Here is a 23,850-nt window from a genome sequence, read left to right on the forward strand (position 1 = left end):
TTTTAATGATTGAAGTTAATTTTCTGAATATAAGATGCCTCTTTTGTGATTTTACCTAATTAAAATTTAGGATTTTTTTTGTCAAAGCTGTTGAGTTCAAAGCATCCATGATGACATGTTAGCTGTATAAAACTGTTTAGATTAATAATTTGCACAGGAAGTCTTCAATATACAGTACAGTACTCAAATTTGGATACCATCACAAATTATACTTTACTTTTTCTCTTACATTGCACAAAGGTTACAGGAGGTATTGTCTGTATGCACAAGGAAAATAGTATTCAAAACAAAGTTTATCTTCCTCTATTGCTAAAAAACCATGCCAAACATAGGATCGGTCTCAAAACTTGTGTAACATGCCCTCTGTTGACTGGAGGCCTTAAGTACCAATTGGAAACCCCCCTGTACCAGATTAAGCTTCAAATACTGCAAATTATCTAAAACACATGATTTTCAACCAGTGGAGCACAGCGCATCATGTGTGTGTTATGCCCAAGGGTGCAGTGTCGATTTTATAGATAGAAGAAGAAGACGAATAAACAAAATAAAAAGAAGAGAATATGATCACTACTTACAAAATAGAATACAGACAAGGAAGAATTGTTGCAAAACAACAACAACGACGACAACACCGACGCCGACGACGACGACGATATATGAAAGTTTTTGCCATACAGAATTGTAGGTCGGAACAAGTGAGAAGGCTGAGGATACCAAACCACCAGTAGTTTCAAAGCAGCACACAACAGATTACTGGGAAGATTGGACACATCAAGTGTAGCTCTCATCATGTAACAGTATCTCATTGCCTATGCATTCTGTCCTATATTTGAAATAATTCACTGCAGCATTAAGACTTAAAAAGGTGTAATTTATAATTAAATTAAATCAGTCCTAATGAAAAAAACTTTTTATAGACCAGAAATTATTTTATTTTACTTATTTATAAATTTCAATCAGTTGTAGACTGTCAAATTCTACTTATTCACTATTAAAGTAAAAGGTGTTATTTGTGAGTAATATTCAGTTCAATTTCATATGCTTTATATATAATGGATGCTCTATAATTGCAGTTTCTTCAAGCTCAATGCCTATGAAAGGTCATTAGGTGTACACAGATTTAAGGCCAATATTGCTACATCTTCCAATCCCATACACGTTAAAAATCCTCTGGATAGTAATAAAAACAAAGTACATAACTCCTTATATTTTTATTTACCATTTGGTTGCAAATCCTGGCTATAAATTTATCAGTAAACTCTTCTAAATGTCTTATCGCAATGACAGTCACATTCCATGTTGACACATTAATATACAATATTAAACCACTTATGAAAATGCTCTGATGCCTACATAAATCTTTCCATCACAGCAATTCCAAAAGCAGCAATAAGTATGTCTACAATTGTAACCCAAGTTACAATTACGATATTGGCATAAGGTATTACAGTATTCTGTATTATGTTGATGCTCATTGTGCACATCAAGCCTCACTAAACATTTATTTGCATCCAAAACTCGTGGCATTACAAAAACTATGAAAGAACTAAAGAATTACAAGTAGGGAAAAATGCATATTCTTTGGTTCTTTCTAATTTTAAATATGCCTTTGCTTTAAATTTAAGCCTAAATTAATGTTTCCTGTTAACTGCCACCATTCAGTATCAAACAAAATAGTACTGAAATACTATTAAATTTCTAGCTTTCTATGTATCAATAATGTTAATCAAATTTTGAGTAAAAAAAAAAAAAAAAAAAAAAAATGTTAGACCAGTATAATACCGGAAAACCCAGAATTAGATTTGTTGAAATTTAAAAGCACCAATATTCTCTACTTCTACTCTTAAGACTTTGCAAGTCTTAAAATGACATCACCCACTTTAAATACAATACCCGATACTACACAACCCATTTCATTTACTGGTTCTCAGTTGGAACAACTTTTCTCCCCAAAATAATGATATAAGCAAACGTCTTGAATTATAGACTGCCATGACTTCCCTACATTTAACATGCACAAACTTCTTACTGCAAACAAGAGTATCATTCCAAGTTAAATATCTTTGCACATCTCTGTTCTAAAATTTCCTACAAGAATACAGTTGTTTTTCCCATCTTCACTGGAATGTAATAAATCCTTCTGGACCGTTTGATAACAGCAAAGATGGAAGGAAATGAGGGCTCAACACAAGCTTGGATGAATACAAATAGAGTACTTTAGGTTACTGTACTACTAAAAAAACCAGGGCAAATACCATGTGAATTTTATTTAGTATCAATATTTTTAATTTACCCTTAACAAATATTTATAAAGAAAAGTTTTTAATGTCAGTTTTGTTTTTTATATACATTAAATAACATGCATACCAGGTATATAAAATGGCTAGTAGGGTAGGTGTAATAAAAACAAGTTGACCCTAGATAAAAGTTAAATCAATTGTCATTGAATCTTAGAAAAAATATAAATCTTGAAGACAATATGATGATTGTTTAAATTATTATTTTGTGCCCTAAAAAGTGGATTACTGTATGTGAGAATTGCCACTTCTCCATACATATGCTCTGCATTGAAGTTGTGATACAATAAACTTAATTCTATTTTTATTTAGCTGGTTATGGAAACCATCTAAACAGATAATGCTTAACCTATATAGCAACTCAAATTAAAATGGGATAAAATTAATTTTAACTGACAAAAATAAAAATTGTGTAGGTTTATGTTACAAGAAAATTAACTTACACATGCAGTTGACAAAAGTACAAATAGTACAGAATAAGAGGGAATTACAATAGTAACACATTCTATTTTTCCATAAAAGGACTATTTTTGCAAATTTGTAAATAGTTTTTTGTTTTAATATTTTAAGATGGAAGGTAAAATTGAAGACAAGAATTAGTCACAGACTGAACATTATTGGCAAAGGTGACCAAGAAGTCAATTAACCTCATAAGGTCTAACTGCATTAGCTTGCTTGTGGTAGAGCGTACATCCTGTAGATCACTGATGCTACACAAGCCAGACCAACAGGCACCAACCATGACCGCCACGAGCTGTAAAATAGATCCTCTAACATATCTTGAAATCCTACTATATATAGTTTGCTGTTTACCTAGCAAATACTCTGTAGGCAAATGCAGTAGCAACAGCCAGCCCGACAGGTATCAGCCACATTTTCCAATTACTGCAAAAATAAAACCAAAAGTATAATACTAAATTGTCTAAGTATACTGAGTAAACTTTTATTTTGTATAAACAAATTATAACACTAAAATTTCTCTACCCCATTGACTCTAATACAAAATCTCAGTAAACCAAATTGCTGCGCTGTTTAAAACTACAGTACAGTACTGTAATATATGTAGACCTTTGTGTCTACATTGAGGTCGTGTAATTTAACCAATTTACCGAGATGACAAAAACATCGATCTTGCATTAAATTTTCATCCAATGGCAAAACAACTACAAGCAGAATAAGAGCTTACTTCTCCAGCAATATGGACAAATTTACATGACATGTACTTCACATTGTTCTACCTCCAGTAATTACTGCAAAAATTCAAAAATACAGTACTGTATCTCCAATATTTCTGGCATGATTTGGAATAGTCCTTTCCTTCATGATGAGAGTAGTTAGAGTTTAAGAACTGCAGAGTTAAAGCGTTGCAGTCTTTAAAGACACTAATTCTACCCACCACAAGAATTCAAGCTATACACAACTGAAATGTGCAATCTACTCTACTGTTTCCCGTATGCATGTTAGTTTATTTGAAGTTTTCGATTTTTAGTGTCCCACAGAAAAAAATAATTCTCAAATACCCCTCACACTAGTGGTACAAGTTATAGTGTTGATATTGGCAGCAGTTCACCTATTTTACAGTAATTATATGTCATTTTAATATGGTAAATGCAAGGCATTAATATTTTAAGGCTAACATTAAAATCATATTTAATATGGTAGCATAAAGGAAATACAAGTACTATAAGAAAATATTTATTTTGATTTACTTTTAGAGTGAAACTCCATTTGACTTGTAACCTTTAAGTGGCCAAGTGAGGTGACCCAGTACTAAAGGTTCGGTATTTGTACACACTATGAACTGTCTTCATATCGTGTATTCTTACTGTATCAGAAATGGCAGTTACTAAAGCAAAATTGTCAAATTTTTAAAGACCACAGGATTGCCTGGTACAGTAGCAGCAAGGTAAATACAATGTGACAAACTGAAGGAAATCAAACAAAACAGTCCAGTTGGGACTGAGTATTTAAAAAAAATCCTAGTTATCTAGTGATATCGATTCATTTACATACATGTGTTTTTAGTGTGCAGTATTCACGTATACGATATGTTTTGTCTACCACCCACCATAAAAAATTTTTAGTAGAAATATTGTAATTAAATACATGATAATAAACATTAATTGGGAATGAGTTTGTTGCCCTGGAGACTAATGAAGGGCTTGGAATGCAAATATATAATTCAAAATAATTCATAGTGTAGGAGGTACAGGCAGCCAGAGTGTATATATGCACATTAGGCTTATATCGAGGTAACTCCCCACCCCAGGGTCGAATTACAGACCCTCCCAGGAGGCAACCTCAATAAGCTGACTAGCTCCTGGGTACCTATTAATTGCTAGGTGAAAGAGGGCATAAAGTAATAGGAAGCATGCCCAACCATTTCTGTCTCGCCTGGGATTCAAACCAGGAATTCCTGAATGCGAGTCAAGAGCGAACCTAACTACAGTATTTTGAAGGATAAAAGGTAACATCTTTGCTTATCAGGAGACTGGACCACAGAGACCTTGAATCCCAAAACTACTGCAAGGTAATGATGCTCAAATTGTGGTGTATTAATGCAAGGCACAAGGCAGAAAAAAATTACACAATGTAAACAATAAATGAAGGCGTTGTTAGCTGGGCCAAGCCTTCCCCTTTTTTCATTATCGCAACTGGTTCAAAATGGGATTCCTTTGAATTGTTTATGTTAAATTAATTCTCCAGCCAATAAAAGCTATTTCTTCCTTTTAGTACCAGCTAGAAAAGGAAGATTTTTTTGGCAAGATAACTATGATGTGTTAGAAATAAAGCAGAAGGTTGTTGGGAACAGTTTGCCTCAAGGGTTTTCAATTCTCAGCCTTGCCTGAACAAATCTATAACAGCATATACTGCCAGCTGTGTTATGGACTGGATAAGAATTCTTTAGGACTAGCCATAGGTTCACCCCAACTGAAGTTTATTCTATTGCCGGTGCACTACCTCTAATACTGTAGCAAATGAATACATGGTTATTGTTTATAAATGCCAAATATAGATGCTACTACAAACAATATGCAACAAAAGTAAATTTAAATTGTTTATATTAACTATACACTACAGTATTTCTTCATATTTAACAATTTCCTTCTAAGATCCACTTCCAAGCTGCTAACACATACAATAACTATTTACAGTGAGTTACATTAAAGTGCCTCAAGATTCTTGTTGTGCAATACAAATCATGAATCTAGCCACTAACACTAGTGTGATAGTTATAGCCACCTCTTGTTTTGTACAAGATGCAAAATAATATTTTTGGAAAAAGACTAAATATGAAAATTGAATATGTGTGCAGGATATACAATAAAAAAAAATCAAGTGCTTACTTATCGTTTGAGGAGGAGTCACTCGCCCAGGATTTAGGCCCTCTGTCTTTGGAGTTCTTCTTGTCTTCCTAAAATGGCAAATACAACATCAAAGAAAATTCGCACAAATTTCTAAGCGTAGAAATTTTAGGGCTGTAAAAACTAAATTGCTTAACATGCGGGACCACTCAGATTTATAACCAGAGTAGGGTATAACCAATGCAGGCGATGAGTCACAATAACGTGGCTGAAGTATGTTGACCAGACCACACACTAGAAATTGAAGGGACGACGACGTTTCGGTCCGTCCTGGACCATTCTCAAGTCGATTGTGGGTATAACCAATTTTATTTCATGATTAAAGGAGGTTCAACTATTAAAGCACTAATACTGCATTTAACATTTGTATTTAATAATGTTAAATACAATATTTAAAATTTTAAAATAATGGGCAACCACTAATGGATAGTTATACTGAACCCAGTTATGGCACTGCCTTCCATTTTTTTTTTTGGGTGAAGTGCTGGGGTTGAAGTAAAGGTTCTTATCTAACATTGTTTATCTAATAAGGTCATTAAAATTGCTTACAAACATGGTGCAAATATTTTCTTAAGTACTGTATCTTCAACTCTCTTGCATTCCCAGCTTCCACTTGCATACGTAAGTCTTATTTTCTTTAAATACTATCTTTATTTGTGTGCGTGTTCATTAGTGGATTACAAACAATGATGCTGTCATCCTTAAACTATATTTTCCCCTATCATAATTTCCACATTGCTTGGATTTAGCACTAACATGCTGTAAAATGCAATTTTACAGTCACTTGTTACTGTACAAGGACTATTGCAAAACCCCTCTTTTCATCTCTCCTACATTTTAAAGAAAACTATTGCCTCATTCAGCATTTCACTTCAAGCTGTTAAAAAATCTTAAAGATGGGGTAAATTGCTATGCAGTTAATTGTTTTTCATAACTGGAAATGTCCGTTTTACTGTTATTCCATCCGACACTCATCCAACTGAAAATCTGAAGTCACTACACGTACACTCATTCACCAATTCGTGTGCATCATTAATCCTTAAAGGGCACAAATCATACTAGTACATTTATGTATGGCCTAAGAGTTTAGGTTTCTAACCAAGCACTTTCTCAAATGCTTTCAAAGTTTTTGGACATAATCTACTAGCAAATACTCAAACTTTGTCTAAATGATTACCAATGTAAATTGAAAAACAAAATAAAAAATAATTTAAAAAATGAATATTGAAAGCTTCAGATTTTTAATTCGGATTAACAAATATAAAATTTCACCAATTGTTCATTTGGTGTTATGCTCTCAGAATAGCAAATGATCTTCATTTTCATCAAATTAGAATAGGTTTTCAGTATAGTTTACTGTAAAAAAAAAAATTAATATGGCATTTGAAATACTAGTAGTATGCGTCAAATTTAGACATTTGTAACTCCAAACATTTAGTTTATGAAAAATCCATTTTATAGGGATTGTAGAACGAACAGCTGTGCACACTGTATCCATAAATGGTGAGAATTGGTCAAACTGGATTTTTTGATCAGACTCAAAGTTGAAATTTTAGTTATAGATATACAGTACATGTAATTGAAGTTATCGACAATAAATAAGGTAGTTCTAATTCATTGATTTACTTTTAATAAACATTATTTGGCATTCATAATCAAATGTAAAAATTTTGGTCAATATACAGCAGTATGTTGAAAAGAAGTTAAGAAAAATTCCCCCCCAAAATAAAATAAAATACTGTATAGGGATAATTATAATTTAGGGGATATATCTATGGTATGCTTTATACAAGTGAAAAAGCCCTAGTCTTGTCCCTAATCATCAAAAGAACCTAAAAGAGAGAAAGAAAATAGTTTGGGGAAAAAAAAAAAAAAAAAAAAAAAAACGAGTTCTACGAGTAGCGACCGATTTATTTGTTGACCAATTTCATTCTATCTTCACAGATGGGTATGCACTCTTCAGGATGTAAAAGTTACAACAAAATCAGATAAAAAAAAAAAAATTGGACATTGATGAAAGTAAGATATTAACACGGGCAATGGATTTACTGTATAGGATATACAACAAAATAGAGCATAATAACTCATTATTTGTGTTATGTATTACTCAGCAATTAAAGGCACCAGCTGCATATCAACTTTGTGGACACTTCTAACTACAGGTACTATTCTTTTTCTTTGTGCATCAAACAGGTGCTTGCATCTATTACTGCGTTATCCATCAGTTCCAGTTAATAGGATCTGTTCTCCTTATCAACGAAACTTTGGTTTTAAAAAATTCATCTAAAATCAATTTCTGAAAATATTTTGATGAAGTTTCACAATGCTGAAGCCAATAAGTTGGAGATTTGTTTAAGTAATTTTTACATAATATGAATAATTTTTGCTTCCCTGCCCCTTATGCTGAGCAGTTTGGAGGTTAAAAATGTATTCAAATTATCAAAACAATATCAATATATTGTATTGATAACTACAATATATCAAAACCTCATTTAATGCAACTTACTTCTGCTAGCTCTCCAATATAGTATTCCTTCATCATTTCCCGAGCATCAGTTGAGTGGCCAACATCCTCAAAACCTTCCGTGGCATCAGTGCCAGCCTGCTCAAGAAGAACTTCCTCTCCACCAGGATGCTGTAAAACATTAAGTTTTATTAATAAAATACAATACATAAAAGGAACTGGAAATCAGGTTTGCAGTTCATTTTATTATTTATTATAATAAAGCAATTATAAATAATTTATTATAAATATACTATTTATTATAATAAAGCTATTATTACTGTACATACCATATTCCCTACAAATTGTAGTCTACAGATGCAGTAAAGTAGTTATTTGTTAAGTAATAAAGATTAGCCTAGAGAATACTATGTTCTGGTAAAGGGTATAGTGAAGCAGTTTTTACTAGAGTAGAGCTGTGTCGATACCAAAATTGTTTATTACAGGCTTATTAGCCGATGCCAGTACTTATTTTAAATATTAGAACATTAAACAATACACTGTGGTACCAGGATTTGCAAGTTATTCCAGTATATTAATAACATTTAAGGGGCCAGGCACACAATTTCTCAACCTCCTTCCAATACAAACTTTTTGGGCATAATCTAGATACATGGTAAATGTTCCAACTTTTCCTAATGGATCAACATCATAACATGAACAGGAACAAAAATATCGGTTACTTAATTTAAGTAACCGATAAGTAAAAGTAACATTTAAGTAATACTTAAAGTAACCGATAGTACATTCTTATTACATTAAGTAAATAGAATGGATCATTTACACAATAATGATCACAGGACCATCAGTTAGTTTAGTTCATTTATTATGCACCCCATACCCATCTTGTGGGCAGTAGTGGAAAGGGTTACAGAGGCACATAATGGGCTCAGGGACTGAACCCCATAATTCAATTAGCTAAGCAAGTTACAATCTACAATTGCCTATTTCGTCACTTAAGATGCCCTGATATCAAAACAACCGCTAGAGTTCATCGATTGTACATTACGTATTTTTGCCGTCAAGAGTGCAGCTTTCAAAAGATTATCTCCTAAATTATCCACCATTGTTTCATATTTAAATCTTGTAATTCGTGTTTTGTATATTACCAAAAATCCCTTATTCTTCAACCCCTCACAGCTAAAAGAATTTGAGAGCTTCAATACTATGCTAGGATTTATGTACGAAACTTACTAGTTTCACATTTCTGTTGTTCTAGATCCAACTACTCTGAACAAAAGTTCCAAGTAGCACGGGCTATGGTGAGCCCGTAGTGGCCTTTGTTTTAGGTTTTGATTGTATAAACCTTCCTACCTTTATCCAAATTGAGTTCGCCATCATTTTTTCGGCGACTACAACGCAAGGTATATTACAGTACTATAGTAACTACAAACTCAGTTATGGTTGGGCACCATTCCACTCCCCTGTAATCGTAATGGCTTGGCGCTTTCTCCTGATAGTTCCCTTCTCAGTTCAGTGATAGGAATGGTATTTTTTTCCAATATTAAATAGTAACGATGATGCGAAGATTGAGGGATCACCTTGAATCGCCACTTTACTATAGTTATTTTGACCTTGATCTTTGATTCCCCGTTTCCCATACCATCTGTGCTTAGTTATCTGTGGCATGGCGTCAGTTCATTTCTCTCTCTCTCTCTTTCCGGTTTAATATTTACGAATACAGCTAAGTGCCGCCACCGTTCAGGTTCAATACGGTAACATTCTTTTGAACACCTCTGTTGAACATTGTAACAATAGGCGAGCTGGTAAATGTTTGGACAATTGGTTTTTGCATATGATCGTGTGGGGTATAGTGACTGTTGGTGGTAGCAAGTTGAAAAAGAAGGATTGTCCTGACTCCAGGATGGGAAGTTGAAAAGTCATAACACTTTCCTATGCCGGTATCTAATGTCTGCCTTTGACATCGCGAATTGCGAACTGACATGTACAATTTCTAACGATAAGAGCAACTTCTTCGTTGCCTAGGAAGCCAATATATGATAAGTAATAATTCATAAAATCCGAGGACAGGCAGTCAATTTATATACCCAGTAAGTTAGGCTTATATCGAGCCCTCTTCCCCCCCCCCCCCCTCCCTTCGGGTGCAACCCGAAAACAAGTTAACTCCTGAGTACCTATTTTCTGCTAGGTACTAATAATGAACAGGTTCATTAGGTGATAGGAAACACGCCCACAACCATTTCTGACCAGCCCGGGATTCTAACCCGGAATTCTCTAGTATAAGTCGAGAACGTACCCGATTGTACTACCGGAGCACCCCTACGTCAATCAGTCGTTGCCTTAAAAAGACAAATTTAAAACTAAAATGCTAATTCCCACGAAATAAAGTACAAAAATACACCAAGGCAACAAAAATGTTACTGTAGGCAAAGTACAGAAAAATATGAACTTCCCAGTCCACCACCACCAATGGCCAACCGTCGCAGTCACGATGACATGGCACATTTAATACTTTGAGGATATACAGATAAGATAGTTTATACTTTTAACCTAGATAATGTGTCCCCGAATATCATTTACTGGTTTACATCTTATATTTAACGATAAGCTACCCCTCACTTCAAGAACTACCTCACCCCACCACAACAGGCCATAATTCTACCCCCCTCTCCAATCAGCCCCCTCTCCAATCAGCCCCAAGTTTGATTTTATTTATTTATATACAAGGTAAATTTGTGGGGTTAACAGAGAACATAGAAATTAAGATTTTACATTCTTGTAAAGCCACTAGCACGCATAGCGTTTCGAGCAAGTCCTTAAACAGATCATTTTTAAATAATTCACAGTAAAAATGACAAAAAATGTTTACAAGTATTTTACAGCTTTACTTTACAGGTCAGATAATTAGGTACAGTTGATGAACTTCAAAACTCCCTGTGCGTGATGCCAAATGATGGCATGAGCTAAGTAAGCGTCGAGGAACACATTACTTATGGGCAGCGCGTCAAGACAACTGTCTACTCATGGTGAGGAGGCAACCTTGGGTGGGAGAGGGGGGGGGGGTTGGTGGAACTGTGGGAGTCAATGGGTGAGGAGAGCAGTGTTGAGCAACTACAGATGTTAAATAAAATACATTCACTTGCATGACAACAACGTTTTGAACTTGATAAGCCCCTCCAAAGGATACCTGATCAACTAGGCTATGACTCGTACATCAGGCTGCGAGCAGCCGCGTCCAACAGCCTGGTTGACCAGTCCAGCAACCAGGAGGGCCTGGTCGACGAACGGGCCGCAGGGACGCTAAGCCCCGAAATCATCGCAAGGTTAGGTAGGCGGGGCATAGCGCTACACTTCATTACTCGGTAAACACTGATAGGCAAGTACACTTGTCAACAGGTTAGGGGTAGCGTACGTGCCTGCAGCAACGTATATGAATGAGCCTGCACAAACGTGATAGTATTAACAAGATGAGCCATTATAAACTAATTGGTAGAGCACCTCCTTGGAAGGTTTAACACTGCCAGAACCCAACCAGCAGTAGAAATGAAATGAACCAAACAAAGTTTGATGCAAGATTTAAAATCCGTTCATATAGTCATACGCATTTGTGATCGCCAAACTTTAATTTGCGAGGACATAATGCGTAGAAACTGTTCTCCACGTCCACAAGTTACCCAAGAATAAACATTATTTTAATCAATAAAATTTTTAATCGTACAAGATCACGCAATGTTACACTGATTATATATGAATATATATAACCCGCAATATATGACCGATGCTAATATTCTAACTTTCAAAACTGTTTACACCCCCTCTTCCCTAACACGAGACTACCTCCACCCGTATACCGGTTGCTACCCACCTACCTCGTTACACGTTGTCACTCAAAATTCTCGGGAACTTGGCACATGTAACACGATCAAGTAGTACAGCTGAAAACTACGTACCCATGTTGACCAGACCACACACTAGAAGGTGAAGGGACGATGACGTTTCGGTCCGTCCTGGACCATTCTCAAGTCGATCGAATCGACTTGAGATCACAATGGCGATCACAAGTCGACCATTCTCAAGTACTTGAGAATGGTCCAGGACGGACCGAAACGACGTCGTCCCTTCACCTTGTAGTGTGTGGTCTGGTTAACATTCTTCAGCCACATTGTGACTCATCGCCTACGTACCCATATGAACCACAAACAGTGAGACTTCAGAATTTTGGTTTAGCTTATTTATTATGCATCCCATACCCATCCTGTGGGAGATGGTGGAAAAAAAAGGTTTGAGGTACATAATGCGCTCAGACTTAGCTAAATAAAACTTGGGGGTTAAGAGCCTTCACAATACAAAAAATGTCCAGCGCCAAAAACTAATATTCATCATTTGCCAGTGTGTGTAAAATCGCTACAATGTCAATTATACAGCGATTAAAAAATATATGAGAAAACCAAACCTACGTACACTACATACATCCTTAACTGCAAAGACCAACATTTTAGTTGCTGCTTTAATTAAAACAGCGAAACGCATTTTGGCTGAAAAAAAAAAAATCCATATTCACATATCTTGAGAAAACATTTAGTATCAAAATATTTGTAAATTCGATTATTTTTACTGAAAAAATTACGTTTCATGTTTCATTAAAAACATGAAAAAAAAGTCACTATATTTTAACGATACACGAATTTTAATACGAACACTACCTGACGAACTAATGGCAATCACAGCCCCCTCCCATCAATGAGGAGGAATGTATATGTTTATCTCTCAGAATGTTTGGTAATATGTTTATTGTTTGTGATGTGTATCTATGCATGTATTAACACGATGTACTGAACGGAGTGAAAATAGCTTGAGCTACCTCATCCCTTTTTGTGTATTTTACCTCAATAAACTTATTTCAATTTCTCCCATCAATGGGCGCATCCGATCAATTGATCGTCGTCGCTTCTAAATCAACCTCCCATCAATTTACAAATAACACCCTTACTTACCGCACCAAATGCTGCAGTAATTACATTTGTAATACATTAACACATCGCAGGACTTTTGTTGCATCTGGTCACCAGTCCCCACAAATATCCTTGGCATAACTAGTAATGATATTAGAGCTTGGTGCCTGCTATGCCCTGATTGGTATGCATTGCGTGTGTACTGCCTTAGGAGTATTGCGTAAAGCCAGCTCACGTTTACCAGTTCCATCCTGAAACCAAACTTCAGCTATCTAGGTTATGGACCCAGGTGATGCTGCACAACACTAGCCTATCACACAGATGCCAACAGTCCAGACTAAATATTAAAACAAGAGTAACTGCACGTGATAATTTCAAGACTATTTCCCATATCTGATGTCATGGATGCCTAGCAAAATCTTGGCAATATTTTATATTTTCCGACATCCACCATTATCGTAGTGTTAAACTTGCTTTCGTTTAATCTTAAGATTAGGTTTACATTTCTAAACCTACAAAATAAACCTTATATAAAATAACCATTTGTAAATACACTATACAATAGGTAGTCCTAGTCCCCTTTCCACCTGAAGGACAAAAGAATGTTCGAATAGCAAAAAAACTACAGGTGGTTGTTGTTATAGATTCAGCTACTCTGAACAGGTTCCAAGTAGCACGGGCTATGGTGAGCCCGTAGTGGACTTCCCTGGCACGGGAGTGGTGCCGTCTCTGAACTACAGGTCATGCAAGTCTAATTATGTACCTATTATAAAAACCACAGGTGACATGTTCTAATAGCATCAACTTAGGGTAGACCAGAGAAACCCCATGCATGTCTACACAATACGGGGTGTCCGCTTATTCAGAGCAAGTAAGCGAGCAAGTGTGCTCTTCAAATTCAAGAGTGTTTATTGAGGTATAAACACACAAAGGGATGAGGTAGCTCAAGCTATTCTCACCCCATTCAGTACAACGTGCCCAACACCTTGGGATGGACAGTAGAGCGACGGTCTTGCTTAATGCAGGTCGGCGTTCAATCCCCGACCGGGTACTTGTGTAAAGGAGGAAATTTATACATTTCTCTCAGAATGTTCGGTAATACGTTTATTGCTTGTGATGTGTGTATGTATGTATTAACACGATGTACTGAACGGGGTGAGAATAGCTTGAGCTACCTCATCCCTGTGTGTATTTTACCTCAAACTTATTTCAATTTCAATCCCCGACCGTCCAAGTGGTTGGGCACCATTCTTTTCCCCCCGTCCCATCCCAAATCCTTATCCTGACCCCTTCCAAGCGCTGTATAGTTGCGTAATGGGTTGGCGCTTTTCCGATAGTTCCCTCTCCCCCTCAGTACGTGTTTATAATATAAATATATATCACAACATATTACGGGACATTGATAAATATATATATTTCTTCCTCTACACATGCTGTTACCAGACGTACACAAACAAATGGCTGTTCTGACACATGTAGTGTTGCATGGTTAAGACTTCCCTCATACATTATACCTCTCCTCGTCACTTCTGTGTGTGCCTGAATATTTCTAATTTTGCTCCTTGTCTCATTATTAAAACACATTCAATGTCAATTTGTGGTTTTGATGTGGCGCATTTGGCCGGGTCATCAGCCACCTCGTGCCGCACTATTCCAACACGAGATGGAATCCCACATGAATTTAACTTCGCGACCTTTCAGCTGTATCTCTCCTAAAATCCTCAACTATGGACATGAAAGTGTGCCCTTGACACCGTCAACCCTACATGGGTTGAATATCTGCATAATCCTCTTAATGCTTACGGAGGTTTCCACGTAATACGTGACAAACTGCTCTAATTACTAGCATTTACGTAACACTATTGGGAAGCATCGTCGACTCGACCTATTGGTTCTGGGGTCAATTCCCGGGCAGGGTGAGACGGAGCATGTTTCCTTAACTCTGGTGCTTCTGTTCACCTAGCAGTAAACGGAACCATCTGTCAACCACATAAAATCTAGTCCAAGTGCAGTGAAAAGCTCTGTACCTCAGGGTACAGTCCTTGCACCACTGCTTTTCCTTATTCTCATATCAGATATAGACAAAAATACAAGTCACAGCTTCGTATCATCCTTTGCAGATGACACAAAAATCAGTATGAAAATTACCTCGGCTGAGGACATTGAAAAACTTCAAGCTGATATTAATAAAGTTTTCGACTGGGCATCAGAAAATAACATGATGTTTAACAGTGATAAATTCCAGGTACTCAGGTACGGTAAAAATGAGGACCTTAAACATAATACAGAGTACAAAACACAATCAAATGTACCCATAGTAGGAAAACAGCATGTAAAGGATTTGGGAATAATAATGTCGGACGACCTAACGTTTAAGGAGCATAACCAAGCAAATATTGCGACAGCCAGAAATATGATAGGATGGATTACGAGAACTTTCAAATCCAGGGATCCCATCACAATGGTTGTACTCTTCAAGGCACTTGTGTTGTCCCGTCTTGAGTACTGCTCAGTACTCACTTCCCCCTTCAAAGCAGGAGAGATTGCTGAAATAGAGGGAATACAGAGAACATATACGGCACGCATAGACGCAATAAAGCACCTAAATTATTGGGATCGTCTCAAAGCCCTCCAAATGTACTCACTAGAAAGAAGACGAGAGAGATATCAAATAATATACACCTGGAAGATACTGGAGGGCCAAGTACCAAATCTACACAGTAAAATAACAACGTACTGGAGTGAACGACATGGAAGAAAATGTAGAATAGAACCAATGAAGAGCAGAGGTGCCATAGGCACAATCAGAGAACACTGTATAAACATCAGAGGTCCGCGGTTGTTCAACGTCCTCCCAGCAAGCATAAGAAATATTGCCGGAACAACCGTGGACATTTTCAAGAGGAAACTAGATTTATTCCTCCAAGGAGTGCCGGACCAACCGGGCTGTGGTGGGTATGTGGGCCTGCGGGCCGCTCCAAGCAACAGCCTGGTGGACCAAACTCTCACAAGTCGAGCCTGGCCTCGGGCCGGGCTTGGGGAGTAGAAGAACTCCCAGAACCCCATCAACCAGGTATCAACCAGGTATCTAGATTGCCTAATTGCCTTGCCTTATTGTCATCCAAGCTTGGAGCTTTCTCTTTATAATTACTTACCAAGTTGTATCTACGGGAAGCATGACTACCCTGAGGGCTTCCCTTACCTCGCTTCTGTACTTTGTACATTCATACCTTTCGTCGTTCCAGAACTATCAGAATACTTACTGGTAATGGAGTTAGTAATAAGATAATTCCACCCCGATGCTGACCTTGCTAATACAATGTTGCAAAACGGGTATTCACCTAGTTGTGCTTGCGGGGGTTGAGCTCTGGCTCTTTAGGGCCGCCTCTAAACTGTCAATCAACGGATCCCCCTCCCCCCAACACACACAAAGGAAGCAGCCCGTAGCAGCTGTAATTCCCAGGTACAGTGCCTATTTACTGCTAGGTGAACAGGGGGGGGGCCATCAGGGTGAAAAACTGCCCATTTGTTTCCGCCATTGCCGGGGATTGATCCCCAGTTCCTAGGAATACGAGTCCCAAGTGCTGGCCACTCAACCGTCTGGCCCCCCTGGGATGTCACCCAGTGGTCTATATTTTCCTAACTAAATATATTTCGAGTTGAGGACTGATATTTCTCAAGAACAGCCAACTTAATTAACTTGCGATCATCTCTGCCAGAAATGTTTCTGTCTAGGCTTAACTGTTCCTTTGTAATCTGGTAAGCCTACGCTGCCTGGGTGCAAGAGTGTCAACGCAAAGCTATTCAGGAATGTAAAAACTAAGGATTGCAGAAGTTACAGGAGTGGGTTAACAAATGGTTTCTAAAATTCAATCCCATGATGTTTAAGATGATAATAGGAAAGAAAGGAAAGGAGACCAAGAGGCACCTAAGCCATAAGTACTGTAGAAGGCAACAACTGAAATGTGATTTTGGGCTGGATACAATTCAACAACTAACGCAAGTGGCACAAACCGGGTAACATTGTCTGCGCAAGGAAAACTGGTAAACATTAGAAAAAAATTTGTAACCTATGTCAGGACACTGCAGAAAAATCTACACGACCTCTGTTAGAACAATACTTTAATATACAGCATCGGCATGGAGTCTGCACCTTATGAAGCATAAAACCAAAATTGAGAAAGTAAAGACATTTGCAGCAAGATTAGCCCGAGAGCAAAATGTTTTGCCGTGAGAATACTATAGGTTAAAAACTAGGCCTTAACCCTAGAAGAGGTAAAATGGTGACTATGATCACAATTTCAATATACTAAATTGAATATAGAAAGTGGACGGCCTCTAAATTGAAAAAGTAGGGCGAGAGGGCAAAATTTGTAAGTGCAAATGCACAAGTGTACTTTGAGAAATGACTTGCCTCTTACCCCAAATGGGCGGTCAACAAAAATGTGATGAACGGTTAAATTATAATGTAACAGATACAACAAGGCTAGTAAACAGGGCATAAAGAGTTAGACCTCACTTCCCTTCAATCATTGCTGAGCAAATGTGTTGGTGCAAGTGTGTTGGCCCATGTCCTTGTCTGGACCCAGGTATGTCTCCAATGTTGGCTATTTAGCCAAATCCTACTCGTATCACAAACGTGCTTTTATCACATTTTTAGTTTAGGGGTTGGCAAACTGATTAAGGGTACCAATATATATTTTTTACACCATCTCAACACATTAAGGCAAACCAACTACCCCAACACCACCATTGTCCATATATCTAAACTCAAACAACAGTTTATCTAAACGGTTTATCTAAACAGCCGCCCACTAATACAGGCCTACACTCGCACACGCTGACAGTTGTATTTAGCAGCTGAGGGGGGGGGGGAGGCAGTGCCATGAAACACTGGTGTGGCTGATTTCAAGGAGGTAGGGGAAAAAATTATTAGGGGAAAGTGCCAATCCATTACAACTATATAGCACTTGGAAAGGGGTTAGGATAAGGTTTTCAGATAGGACAGGGAAAAGGAATGGTGCCCAACCACTTTGACTGCTTCCAAACACCAAACTGCTTCTAAAATCTTATGGCTGAACTGATGGAGGAAGTTCAGCTAATAATTTGTAAAGCTATTCACCTAGTTCTTACAGGGGTTGAGCTCTGCTCATTCAGCCCGTCTCTCAACTGTTACTAACTACAGTACTATATTTTTTTCCCCACACCACACACACACAGCTGGCGACTTTTGCATGCAGTTTAATTAACGTGCTTAGGGGAAACCAACTCCTTAATCTAGTGATCTAGACACATCCACCTCCTTGTGCTAGTAAATGCTTTAATACCCCTTCCTCTGGAATGCTTAAAGCTTGTTCCAGTTTTGTCATTCTGCAGGGATTACTCACAGGTCAATCAAAACTATGTACCCAAGCACAGGCCAATTCTAAATACTGTAGTAGATTTGCTCATCACTAAGGTATAAGCTGGGTTTAACAGTCTGGCAAGTTGGCTTCTTAGCACCCTCCTATTCAAGCTTCTCAAGGCCTACAAGAGATTTTATATTTTAACTTTTCATTCATACGAGTGATTGGCAAATCTGTTACATATGTTACAATAAGGTCATTAGCACTGAATACACCAAAATAATGAAGTCATTCAAAAAGGGAAATACCATTTCTTTAGAAAACCAACCTGAGGATTCACAATTCCAGCTTGTAATTAGTGAAGAGGGGTCAGCTGCTTCCACAAAACTTTCATTGGGATTACTACAGGAGCCCCCAGCACCAGGGAAAGTGGCATTCTTCCACACACTCAACAAGCAAGTGATTTACAATCAGGACAAGGCAGGCATCAAAGCGGGGCTGCATGCTCGACTAGATCCAGTAAATAGCTTTAGTCAGCCTAATGTGATCAATACAAAGCCTTGTCAGCCATTTTTCAAAATCTTTGTATTTTTGAGGTCATCCAGGGACTGAACACATCAGTGAACTGTTGGAGCTTGCTAAGCCCAGCAAGAGCCCCAATTTGAAAGAGATTAAGGTTATGGCAGATAAATTGGCAACAGTTTATTAAGGACTTTAATGCAATCAAAGACTGGATTGCAAGATTCAAGGCGAGTCAGCATTATTTAAAAATGTATATTGAAGCATCAAGTGTTGATCTGGCTAATAATGATTCATTTGATAAAGTCATTACATTTTGAATGATTTAAGGAATTATTTGATATAAAAAATATATTCGATACACATGCGAACAGCCACAAGATCAGACTTAGACGATTTAACAATTCATTAATAAAGCGATTCAATTTTCCAGTTGCTGGAGTTTACGAAATAACAGATGCTGCGGATGAGGTGCAAAAAAGTACAAATAACACTTCTTATCCTTCAAGATTTATTTGTTTAGCTAAGTGAACTAGAGGGTTCAGTTCCTGAATCAATTATGTGCCTCTGTAATCCTTTACACCACCACCCACGGGATGGATATGAAGTGCATAATAAAGAAATTGAAAATTATCCTTTATATGGAGAGGAATAATGTGAAAAGGACAAGAGCAAAGTTCAAATGGATTATTTTAAGCTGAAAGCTAAACCTAATAAAATTTTAATATCAAATATTCTTCCCAGTTGCATGACAAAGTGGATGGTTAAAGCTTTCTGTCTAAATCCCACAAGTCTGTAGAATGGAGTATTTAAGGAGTAAAAGTTTTGAACAAAGAACATGCTGCATCTAGAACTGCCTGTGAAGCCCTGGTGAAGTTAGTGAAAATGATTTGCAACAATTTTTTGTAGCCTTCAAATCCATAATTAAATTAGTGCCCACAGTATACTGTACAGTACTAAAATTCTCACACCTTGTGGTTCTAGTCATAGATGACCATTTTAGTCATCTTTAGACATTACAGAAACCTGGTTAGATACAGAAAATATAGACTATCAGGCCATGTATGCATTTCCAGGTTATACTTTTCACTAGTGACAAAAATAAAGTTAACAGTTAGAAATTAGAATTTGACACTACTAAATTGGGACACGTCTCCCACAAACTCGGGTAAAAGTTTAAACAAGTTATGCAAAAGTGCACTCTTTAAATAAAATTCTATGTAAAATACAGTAGGCATAAAAGTGCCAGTTTTAAAATGTCAAAATTTTATAACTAAACTGCAGTTATTTCAATCATAGCATTAGTTGACTATGTTAGAAGTTTAGGATCATATACAAATGATCAAAATTTTTATGCGCCACTGAAAAGGGTAATAAATATCCATCTAAAAATTTATAAAAAATACCATAAATAAAAATAAACATAATTGGGAGACAAAGAAATAATGGAGAATACAGCAGAATTTATTAATTTGTCTTGGTAATTATGAAACCTATATAGAAGAAAATAGCAAACCCCAAAAGAACTAGATAACTATAAGAAACGGTTCTCTGACTATTGGGCCAATAGCAGAACATTGACAGTCAATAATGAGGGAAGGTAAGTAGTTTTAGATTTTTTTTGCTTCTGTATTTACAATAGAAAATTTAAACATTCCTTTTCTATTCCCATTAGTAAGTAATGATCAAGAATTCCTTTGATTTATTGCAATTGCCAAATAGGATGTACTTGGCCAAATAAGAGGCAAGTAAAACAGCAGATACTGAAACTTTTTTATTCAAGAATATTAAAGTTAAAAATTTTGATCATGTTTAGCCATCCTCTTCAGTAAGTCACCTTAGACATGAAAGCTCCACAAGTGGAAACCTGCAAATCTCTTAAATGCTGTATTGGTAAATCAGCACGACATCAGAAACAGACTGTGTGCAATATTTATGTAGATACAGCATAAAATTAGAGTTCCCATGTGAGTTTTAGAAGATCTTTCTTTTATGACAATCTTTATTTCATTTATGCAACTTAATATGATCAACAAAAGCAAGGCAGCAGACATTATACAGTACACTATCAGATTTCAAAAAAGCATTTGATCAAGTTTGTCGAAAACTATACAAATAAAAGCACATGGTGTATGTATATAGTAGTGCATCATGTTAAAAAAATTGGTTACCTGGATGCAAACAATGTACTGTATATTATAGTGTTACGGTAATCTCCTGCCTAGCAGTAGAGCCTGCCTGTTCTTTTACCGCCTATTCACCAACGTATCTGCATGCTTCAACATCAACAACAATACTGTACGTGCCCACATTTCTAGACAGACCTCCACCCCTGTCCACTCTCCAGGATCCAAGACACCACCACACCTGCTGTCTTGGCAGGGGACCAGATGCCACCCGCTAACAACCATTCTTCTGCTGGCCAATAGTTACCTACAGAATACTCGTCAGCTCTGACGTCATGCCCCATATAAATAGGGCTCGCCAGCATCCAGACATTGATTACCCTTCGTGCTCTCATGAAACATCTACTTTCGCTCCCCCAGGCGACGGTAGACACGTACAGTTTTTGTATAAATAATTACTTGCACCCTTGACATTAACAAATTTCACTTGTATATATACAGTGGAACCTTGAATGACAAGCGACTCGTTATGAGCATTTCGAGTAACGAGCAAGCTACTCACAGAAAATTTGTCTTGATTGACAAGCTTTCGCATGATTAATGAGCAAACCACATGGTGCTTCCTAGCATTCCCGCTGGTTCTCGGACGCCTTCAATGACAGCGTTGTTGATGTTTTGCAAGACGAGTGTTTCACATGACGAGCTCGGTGCCGGAACAGATTAAATTTGTTAATTGAGGCACCACTATCTTTTTTTGACTAAAACCAAGTGTAAGTGTTTTGCTTTTATTAATTATTACTTATTATTGTGTTATTAATTAGGCATTTTTGTTATATCAGATGTTTGAAGTTTTTATTCTCTTTGGTTTTTACCCGCAGCTCTTACACTGTAGAGGACCCCATACATTCTTATTTACTTTATTTTATCTTTTATTTAATGTGCGATGGGCATAACACCTGCCCAAATAGCCGCTGCTCTATTCCAATTTCTCGTCACAATAGTTCCAAATTAAATTGCATACAGTATAAAGTTCAACACTAATCAGTTTTAAGCCCTGTCCTTTTCTCGATTCATAAAAAAGACAATTGCTCATTCTGCACAATATCTAAATTCCCAATGATACCGAATTAGGACAGTTACAGTGCCAACCGAAAGACTGATTAGAAGCCAACTTAAAACCTTAGTACAGGTACTGTAAATCTGTATGGCAGACATTGTTTTCACTGATGAATATAATGTAATGCTTACTGAAAAATTAAAAAGCAAGCTACTGGACGATCACCTCGGTTAATGAAGACCTAGGTGTGATAGTGGCTAATACAGTAAATTGAAAGCAAAGCAAGCAGTAAACAAAGGCTGTAAAGAGAACTACAGTTTCATTGTGAGATCTTTCAAGTTTTGATCGGATAGTCATTCTCCCAGTACAATTTACTGTACCGGAATATTATAGTTTTGGTTGCCTTATTTGACAAAGGATACTGTTCTTTACAGTATTGTTAAAGAATGTGTTCAGCATCAAGCAACAAAAATGATGTCTAGATTTAGAAATATATAAGTTGTATGAAGTCCTCAGAAGCTAAATTTATCTACTATCCTTTAATAACCTTCAAGACATCACTAAGCTGTTCAAGTGAGAGGGAAAAAGTATAGTCTGATCAGGATAAGGATTTGGCATGGGACGAGTTGAAAGGAATGGTGCCCAACCATTGGACGGTCAGGGATTGAACGCCGACCTGCATGAAGCGAGACCGTCGCTCTACCGTCCAACCCAAGTGGTTTTAGCAATTAGAAAGTACTAACTAGGAACCAAAATAAATTGTCATTTGTCTATAATTTCTCATTTTCAGAATTCATTTTGAAATATGTACGCGAGTCGCATTGAACAGGATAATTTACCAAAGCAGTTTAAAACCTACCTAACCTTAAGCAACAACCCAAAACAACCTAACTGGGCCTAACCTATGATAATATACACTATCAATAATATATACAGTTTCAGCAGATGGGAAACCGAAGTGTGTCTTGTGTACTATTTGACCATACCCAATTTAATACCCAAGTCACTGTTTAGTAGAGGGTAGCAATACAAAACCCAAAGAAAAACTAACGAGAATTATCACCATACCGTATTAGTTTTACTGGCATGATACAATATATTTCATACACCCCTAATGTATGGCATAGACTAGGTGTAAAAATCCACATATATAGGAGCGAGGTCCTGCACGAAGCTAGGGTACTATGCCCACTCACCTCGTCCAGGAACTTTGTCACATCGTACACCTTGTCGTGGATCACAGTCCAACACGAGTCGGCCTTCTTGTGCCTCAGCACCTCTGCCAACGTGAACACCTTCGGAGACATCTTGGACTCGACCTGAACTTCCTTCTCGTCGGCGACCATGGTATACAGGAGTAGTGGCGCGTAAAGGTGCAGATTGTGCAGCGCAGCGTTACCACCTGACGCCCTAACTACCCGTACTGACCCAGACAGGCGGCTGCGCCCACTACCATCACCACCACCACCACCACTTTCTTACCGGACCTCTCTACTCTCGTATATCATCTACCATACACTCTCACAACCTCCTCTCATCTCTAAGTGCCAGGGAAATTTTTCCACGTTAAGTACAGTATTACCAATAGTACAAGCTGTGCAATTTGCAATATAAAACTTTAAATAGCGGTAGATTTACGCCGTTTTTCAAATGGCGAGAGATTATTTTTGTGAATGGAATAACTATAATAAAATTGTCCTATCGTGAAGATCAAATGAAGGGTTA

General features: G+C 37.2%; 1 protein-coding gene across 2 annotated transcripts; it reads right to left on the reverse strand.

The window, feature by feature from the left end:
- Positions 1–1,196: 1,196 nt before the first annotated feature.
- Cyt-b5 (Cytochrome b5) lies at positions 1,197–23,600 on the reverse strand. 2 transcript variants are annotated; one of them, XM_045747801.2, is made up of 4 exons: positions 23,322–23,600; positions 8,169–8,297; positions 5,645–5,712; positions 1,197–3,182 (listed from the first exon to the last, which is right to left on the reverse strand). In XM_045747801.2, the coding sequence occupies exons 1-4, from the start codon at positions 23,469–23,471 to the stop codon at positions 3,107–3,109; spliced, it is 423 nt and encodes a 140-aa protein (XP_045603757.1). In that variant the 5' UTR covers positions 23,472–23,600; the 3' UTR covers positions 1,197–3,106. The 2 variants fall into 2 exon arrangements, with proteins under 2 accessions (XP_045603757.1, XP_045603756.1); XM_045747800.2 differs by having other exon boundaries at positions 1,197–3,051; positions 23,322–23,596.
- Between the last annotated feature and the right edge of the window lie 250 nt (positions 23,601–23,850).

This window comes from Procambarus clarkii, chromosome 24 (genome assembly GCF_040958095.1).
Source record: "Procambarus clarkii isolate CNS0578487 chromosome 24, FALCON_Pclarkii_2.0, whole genome shotgun sequence".
Classification (NCBI taxonomy): Eukaryota; Metazoa; Arthropoda; class Malacostraca; order Decapoda; family Cambaridae; genus Procambarus; species Procambarus clarkii.

Excerpts from the sequence above, each read along its gene's own strand:
- Cyt-b5 (XM_045747800.2), bottom strand. The coding sequence starts at position 23,471 with ATGGTCGCCGACGAGAAGGAAGTTCAGGTCGAGTCCAAGATGTCTCCG. Across the intron at positions 8,298-23,321 it reads TGACAAAGTTCCTGGACGAG|CATCCTGGTGGAGAGGAAGT; the intron begins GTGAGTGGGCAT and ends AATGTTTTACAG. Across the intron at positions 5,713-8,168 it reads ATATTGGAGAGCTAGCAGAA|GAAGACAAGAAGAACTCCAA; the intron begins GTAAGTTGCATT and ends TTGCCATTTTAG.